Source organism: Austrofundulus limnaeus, unplaced genomic scaffold, assembly GCF_001266775.1.
Source record: "Austrofundulus limnaeus strain Quisiro unplaced genomic scaffold, Austrofundulus_limnaeus-1.0 Scaffold85, whole genome shotgun sequence".
Lineage (NCBI taxonomy): Eukaryota > Metazoa > Chordata > Actinopteri > Cyprinodontiformes > Rivulidae > Austrofundulus > Austrofundulus limnaeus.
In genome coordinates, this window is record NW_013952487.1 from 1,840,532 (window position 1) to 1,848,450 (window position 7,919).

Sequence of the window (7,919 nt, forward strand, 5' to 3'; positions counted from 1 at the left end):
ATATTTAGTTTAGAAACTATGACATTTATAAATCTATGAATCATATGGTGAAAAACTGACTTTGAAAAATAATCATGTTCTTCTTTTTCTTATAAAAGGCTAAATAAAACAAAAATATTGGTGGTAATTTTTGACTGTGTAACTTTACAAACGGCACCCCATACTGAACACTGAGTCTTAATATAATGAAATTAAGCTTTTTAATAAAAAACAAGATGTTCTGCTCAACTGGAGCTAAACGCCAGCTTCAATGTTAAACCCATGAAGAGTCTGAGCAGCTGTTTCACAGAGTAAACTGAAACATTTCATGTTTGGGGGGTTGCTTTTTATGGAAATCCTTTCTCATAAAGAGACAGAACAAAATAAAACAAACCTTTAACTTCTTTTAACTCCCCTATGTATCCTCAGCGTTGTTTTACCTCAGCTCCTTCATGGTCCGACCCCCCTCCTCCTCTCCTCTCCTCGCTCCCTCTCTCTCATGCTGTGGCAGCTCTGGGATCCAGATCGTTGCTGCTCACTTCGTTAAAAAGGCGGGAGCGTCCAGACCGAGCGGATGCATCAAACGAAGGGCCAACGCTGAGATGGGAAGCCACAAAACAAAACGGGAGTTTTCTTGTCGCTGAGAGATTTCATGAATGTTTTATTCTTCTGGAGGTGTTGGAGAATGAAAACCGAGGAGAACGTGCAGAAGTGGATTTATAGTTTTCTGTTCTGTGGCCATGTTGTAGAGGATCAAAGAGATGTTCCTGTCTGTGAGGTCTTCTTGCCAAAAAAAAAAGAATTAAAATGTTCTCACAGTGACCAGAGAAAAGATTTGGAGCTGACTGCAGCAGTTAAAGCACAGTTTCACCCAGAGAAGGATGCAGGAGGTGTTAATCCCTCCTGATTTATCAGGAGACCCTTGCAGTGAATGTTTGAAAGGAAGATCTGTTTCTCTGCTGGATTTTTCTTCTTCTTGTAGCTGACTAAGTTCAGCCTCCAATGTGTTTGTCTGGATCCTACAGATTGTTTGTTTTCTCCAAGATGAGCCTGTTTCTCTGTGATATTCTGCTGTGAAACTTCAATATTCACCATCATGGTTCCCTTTGGTGCTTTACATTCGTGGGGTCCTATAAAAAGGGGTTCATGTCAGCCCCCCGGTCTGATTGTCCTTCAATGCAGTGCCTGGGTGGGCTGGCTGTTTGTGGCATGCATTGCTGCGTCCTCACCGGGACAAAAGGTGAACTCTGTGAGCGCCACCAGACTTCACGTGGCAACAGACTCGTACGGATCCTCCYCTGAGCAACAGCTGCTTGTGGCGAGGCGCCGCTCCCCTCCGGCTGTCTCCGTTTACAGATCTGCTTCTCTGAAGGCTGGGCACGGTGAGAGCTGCTCCGTCTGCAGATGACCTCTAACCTTCAGGAAAAGCTCAAATAAAATGTCAAAATAAGTTATTTAAAATTATTTTAATTTGAGAAGCTACATCTTGTGTTTAATGTTTTTTGCTCTTTTAGAAGAGTTTTAGGTTTTGTGCTCATCCTGGGACCAGATCTGTTTTTGTTGTTTTTCCAAACTAAGATGGTTTTAGGTTAAACCTCAGCTTGATGCGTTCAGAAACATCTTTCCTCTTTTAATTTATTTTCTTTTTACTTGGTCACTTGTATTTTCTGCTGCTTTAAAGGTAGCAGCTCCAAAAGACATATTTTTCTTTATCAAATCCTCATTAAATTCAATGRTGCAGGTTATGATTTGTTTAGTTTGTGTGGCTTTCCTCTTTGCAAAGGWCTGATTGATGGAGCCCTGCAGAGAAAATTTTCTGTAAGACTGCAGAACTTGCAGAAATAAATTTAAAAAAACTGTTCTGGTTTACTTATCTTGTCTAGACGGTTACTTATCTTGCCAAGATGTCTCTGATATAATTTATTTCCCAAAATAATAAAAGACTCCAAACAAATTAATCAAATAGAAAAGAAACAAAACTCTTATTAGCTCTAACTGTTTTTAACATTTACTCCATTGGATCTTTGTCCATTGTCTGTGACTTCTGTCCTTTCTGCAGAGGAACAGGGACAGCATCAGCACAGCTCTGCCCCCTAGTGGCAGCAGTATGTCACTTCACTCCTGCATGACAGATTTATATTTATTAAACATTACTGAACAGTCATTGTGTAAAATGTAAACCAAAACAGAATGTAATGATTTTCAACCCATTACATCACAGTGGAACATGGTAAATAAATAAAATAGAAAACATTTTATACAAGTTTTAACAAAAATTTGTCATTTGGCTTTTGATGGCAGCAACTTGTCTCACAAACATTAAGACAGGGCCAACAAAAGACTATAAAAGTTAGTCATATAAATATTAAAATAAGACAGTTGAATGAACTGATGAATTTCTGCAGCGTCTACCTTACTTTTTTTTATTTTTACCTTTGAACTACTTTTTCTTTAAAATTAGAAACTACGGAACAAAGCAGCTGAACAAGTCTTTTTAATGATACGACAGACTTAAGGTTTCTTTGTAACATTACAGTTCAAGCATTTCAGGGTTTGGTTCATGGCCAGGGAAGAAAAGAACAGACAAATAGGTGCAGTTTCTGCAGTATTGCMTATGTTGTGTTGGTCCGTTGTGGTGAAGAGGGAGCTGAGCTGCAGGGAGAGGCTCCCCCTGCAGAAACACTGTCAGTCTATGTATTTACCACAATATGGTCACACACTGACCGAAAAGGGCGCTCCAATGGTTTCAATGCATTTTCTCTGCTAAGCTAAGAAACGTTCCAGAATTTGGAAGAGACTRTTGCTGCTGTTTGTCTCATAATTTATATTTCTCCTTCTGCTCTGCCCAGCTGGAACCACGTATATCTTTGGCAAAGGAGGAGGCCTCATTTTGTTCAACTGGCCAGCCAACGAGAGGCCGAGCACCAGGACAGACAGACTGACCGTAGGTTTCAGCACCTCCCTGAAAGACGGCATCCTGGTCCGGATCGACAGCGCYCCTGGTCTGGGGGACTATCTGATGCTGCACATAGTGAGTACTCACTCATTCTGCTAGGCTCAGTTCAGTTTAAACTCTGTCCTTCCTCATCAAATAAAAAAAAAGTTGATTTTGATAGATATTAAAACAGTCCTGCATTTTATCCAGGTTCAGAATTCAAAAAGACGTCAAAACAATGATCCAGTTGAACACGAGTATTTAATTTCAGCAGAGCTGAAGTAAGCCGAACAACAAACGCTTTGTCTTTTCAGCAACAAGGGAAGATCGGTGTGACCTTTAACATCGGCACCGAGGACATCACGGTGCAGGAGAGCAGCACCCCAGTGAATGACGGGAAGTATCACGTTGTCCGCTTCACCAGGAACGGTGGCAATGCAACGCTGCAGGTGGATAACTGGTTAATCAATGAACACTTTCCAACAGGTACAACAACAGAAAACTTTTGGATGTTTGACAGTTTGTATGAGAAAGTGAAGTCACTGTGATGCTGAGACAATCACTGGGCAGCATCTGTGTTTTATTTTTTTACAGAATTATACCTTATATATTCATGGTTGAGTCAATAAAAACTGCACTTTAATGGAAACATAATAAGTTTGAAAAAAATGGCTCCTCTGAAATATTTTGCAGCTGCCATTTTGGCATCTGGAACAATCCTTTTAAAGTTTGGAAATGTTAAATCCTACAATCTGAAACAGCAGAACATCTGCTCTGATGGCTGGAGGTTTTCTTGGCTTTTAGGGTGAATTATAAATGAGTTAAGTAAATGACTTTCATCTGTTCATTAATGTCACCGTATTTAGATGAGATTTGAAGACTTTAATGGTTTCCAAATGAATCGTTTTACTGCTCCGATGCTCAGACTGAAGTCTAGAAGTCTGGATCTTGGATTCAGGATTGACATAATCTGGTTTTGTTTTGTTTTAACTGCAACGCAAGCTTCTATGGATTGGTGCACCCCACATAAACAATCAATAAAAACATTTCTTTCTGTGAATAAAATACAAGTTTCACATGTTGATCTATAAACACATGCTGCCCAGTGATTTGGTAACATGARTTATTTATGTCCTGTTATATGTTGTGTTTTTTTTTTTCATTTTATGTTGTATAAAATACGATAATCTAAGCCTTGGAAGTATTTTACAGAATTACAGTAATTATTTTTCATGCCCTTTCTGACGCAGAGCTCATTCACTTTATTTTATTTATTAGAATTTTTGGTTTGATTCCCAACAAAATTTAAATAGCCCCAACAAATGAGGTTCCTCCACTAGTAGACATGATGACACAAATCAAGGACTGGATTATATAATCTGTTATGGTGTCTTTTAAGCCAAAAGGCCAATCAACACAATTATATCTGGTTTTGTATGGCCTAAAGAGTGAAAAAATGTTGACAACAAACARTTAATTTATGAAGTTCTGCAATACGATTAAGAGAGCTGAGAATTTGAACTTTAATGCAAGAAAACAAAAATCTGTGACAAAAATCAACAAGTTTGGTTATTTTAGAAGGAACAAATAGGAACTTTCACTGATACCTCCTGAGACCCCACGCCCTCATACGAGGACATTGCATTGTTGCCTCTCTGCACCATGATACTTCTTTTTTTCCCAGCTTTGATCCTTTTGTCTCATTATAGACATTAGTAGCACCATCTATAGGTCATCTGACAGCATTACACTCATTGCAGTGAAAACAAGATGGCAGGGATTCCAGTAAAAAGCTTCTACAGCAACTTGTCAGGAAAACGGGCAAGATAAAAATCCTAATCATATTTCATGTTGAAACTCTGTGAATATGTCACATATTTAACTTTGTAATACATAAAAATTGACCAATTTCTGCAAATATCGCAAAGTACCATGTTGGTAAAGATTAAGTCCTCATTTGAGGACATTGGGATTATAATTTTGTTTTTGATTGAACCGTAAGGTTAGATAAACCTGGGAATATTGAGAAGAGTTCACAAATGTAAACAGTCATTGGCTGTATCCAAAACGGCAGGACGGGTCCTCCGAAGGTCGAATTTGTCGGCCGCATACGTCACAGCGCCGCGACGAAGGACGTCCAAAACCGAAGACTCCTCCGATGTGGCCGACAAATATGTCCTTCCTTTGGCCCGAATCGAAGGACAGGTCCGATGGATCCTTCCCGACCCAGCATATCCCATAATGCATTGTGGCCCGACCGGATATTTTTTTATGCTAGTAATGGCGGATGAAGCGAGAGAAAAGAATACATTTTAAATAAAAATATGGTGATATAAAAAAATAGCGGTTGTAATCCTAATACTTTTATCATTTGTATGGACATGTTTTTAAATATTATTTTTTCGTCATAAAAAACGCGAAATAAACATGAACCTACAGCGGGTCAATTAGTTCTTCAAATGATACTTTTAAGTTAATTTTATAGTTTTGTGATATTAATAATGCTAATGTATTGATAATTTTCTAGTTTTGATTTAAGTTTTCTTGTTTAGCGTCGTCACAGTTGCTAGGTGACAAGACGTATGCCAGGGTAAGGAGGGGAGGCTAGACCGTCCAAATTCACAGCCTCTTTTTTTCCGGTCTTCCCGGTCTACCAAGGACCCGGCCCGCCGCGACCGGGTAGTCTGGGTCCTCCGGAGGACCCAGCCTGTCGTTTTGGACACAGCCATTAAGTGGTACACCTGGCCACAAATTTTTGTTAAACAAATCTGGAAATATTTTGAACAGCTCACACGCGTAAATAGTTCTTGCATGTGGTACGTTTGTTCAAATAATTCATTGTACGTAGGATCATCTGGTCAAATGTTCTGTGATTTCCTGCCATTATGTCATGTAATATGTTCTCCAAACTGAGCAGAAACCTTGAAAGTCATCATTGACTATGATGATTATGCTAACAGCTGGTTGCTGTATTACCAAAATAACAAGGAAAAGGTCGCCCCAGAAAGGCTTTTGTGAAGTTCCTTAAGTTTTGCTTGGTTATTGCTCAGGTATTCCTCAACAAGCAGGACAGTTTGAGACCCACTGTCCTCATATGAGGACATCATTTTTCCCCAAACACCACTTCCACCATATGCAGAGTCTGTTATTATACTAGATCCCACTAATCCCATGTATCTTGGAGAAAGAACATCAAACAAAAGCTTGGGRCTCAGGAGGCATGTCCAAATGTGAGAGTGCKTTTTTTTTGTTTATTTAACAAACCAAAAAAAGTCTTGTTGAAATCAATTTTTTAGCTAAAATGATTTCAAYCTTTTGTATGTGTTGGAGGAATTGGAGGAACAGTCATGTTTTCTTCAGCTGACATGATCCTGATGGTAAATAAATGTCTTTTTAAATGTCTTTTTAAATTTTAAAGGGAACAACGATGGAGAACGCTATGATAAGGTCAATAAGAAAATCCCTTTCAAATATGTCCGACCTGTAGAGGATTGGCTACAAGAGAAAGGTAATTTGAAACAAACATTTTGTCTGTCTTTTCTCACTGTCCTGATGTTCTGTTGCTTAAAATAAAAATATTAAACAGGTTTTTTTTTTAGCATTTGATGACACGATCATGAACTCTGGGATGCTCACTCTCACCTTGAAAATATTTCTTCTTCTGAGTTTACAGCTCAATGTCTTAGTTGTAAAGTAAAAAAAAAAAAAACTCGTGTGTTGGTAACAGCAAAGCGTAAAGTCAATTTGTAGATTTTTGTTCTCATTCTAAATTTTCTACACTGGTTCAACTTCATCATTTGTCCTAAACAGTTCATCAACTCAAATTGACAGGTTAGGAAATTAAAAATAATATTCGTTAAAAAAGTAAAAACTCTAAAGCTCCTAAAAGCTGTTCGGCTGTTTGTTTTCTCTTTATGCATTTTGTTTACAGCTCCGGTTAGAATTTTAAATGTTTCGATTTGTTGAACTGAGATTAAACTTTACAAATAAAGTGTTTACATTTCATTTATGACCTGCTACGTTTTAAAACTCTTTAATTATCAACATCATACACTTCATGTCATCAAAATGTTCACAATGTAATACATCATACAGAGAATGAGAGTTTAAAACAATCTGTGTTTTTTAGTCTTTCACCAGCCTTTCATTCTTTTGTGGTTGTTTTTTTATGCTTTCTTCATGTATAAACTCTTTCTTTTATCACAGCATCAACATTTTAGCAATACTGTGATGAGCTATAGTCATACTATATCATAAAAGTTGCCTTTCTGTGACACATTTCTCAAGGTGGATGTGTTTTTTTTTCTTTTTCAGGACGACAGCTAACAATTTTCAACACTCAAGCAACAATCACAGTCGGGGGCAGRGACCGAGGCCGACCGTTTCAGGGCCAGCTGTCGGGTCTTTATTATAACGGCCTGAAGGTGTTAAAAATGGCTGCCGAATCAAACGTCAACATCATGATCAACGGRAGCGTGAGGCTGGTCGGCGACGTGCCCAACGTGCCGGGTTCGGCCAAGACCACCGCTCTGTCTCCGGAGATGTCCACGACTTTCATCGAAACCACCACCATGATGTCCACCACGACCACGAGGAAACACAGATCCTCCTCCACGGTACAGGTGAACTGTTTCAATCCCTGCAGGTATTTTCACTGACATGACCTCCCTGCATCATCTCAGATCAAGTTACAACAAAACACAATAAATGCTTTAAAAATAGATAAATAAAATARGTCTAAACTAGTGGAGAGTCTCTTTTACCTTCCATGTCTAACAGTGTGAATGCTTCATAACATTCACACTAGGGCTGTGTATTGACAAGAATTTGGCGATACGATACATTTCATGACAGATGGGTCACGATACGATATATCCTGATATATTGCGATACTATAAGCAAGGCGATATATTGCGATTTTATTGTCCAAAAATTCAATTAAATAAAAACCCCTTACTGGGGAAAAAATGAAAAACCAAAATTCATTGTCTCAGAAAATTCTAAT

General features: G+C 38.5%; 1 protein-coding gene across 1 annotated transcript in view; it reads left to right on the forward strand.

Moving 5' to 3' along the window:
* The window catches only part of nrxn3a (neurexin 3a), a 142,829-nt gene that overhangs the window by 120,075 nt on the left and 14,835 nt on the right, over nt 1–7,919 (forward strand). The window contains 4 exon segments of the mRNA XM_014011880.1: nt 2,829–3,010; nt 3,229–3,400; nt 6,333–6,422; nt 7,229–7,536. Coding sequence (XP_013867334.1) covers nt 2,829–3,010; nt 3,229–3,400; nt 6,333–6,422; nt 7,229–7,536 — 752 coding nt within the window.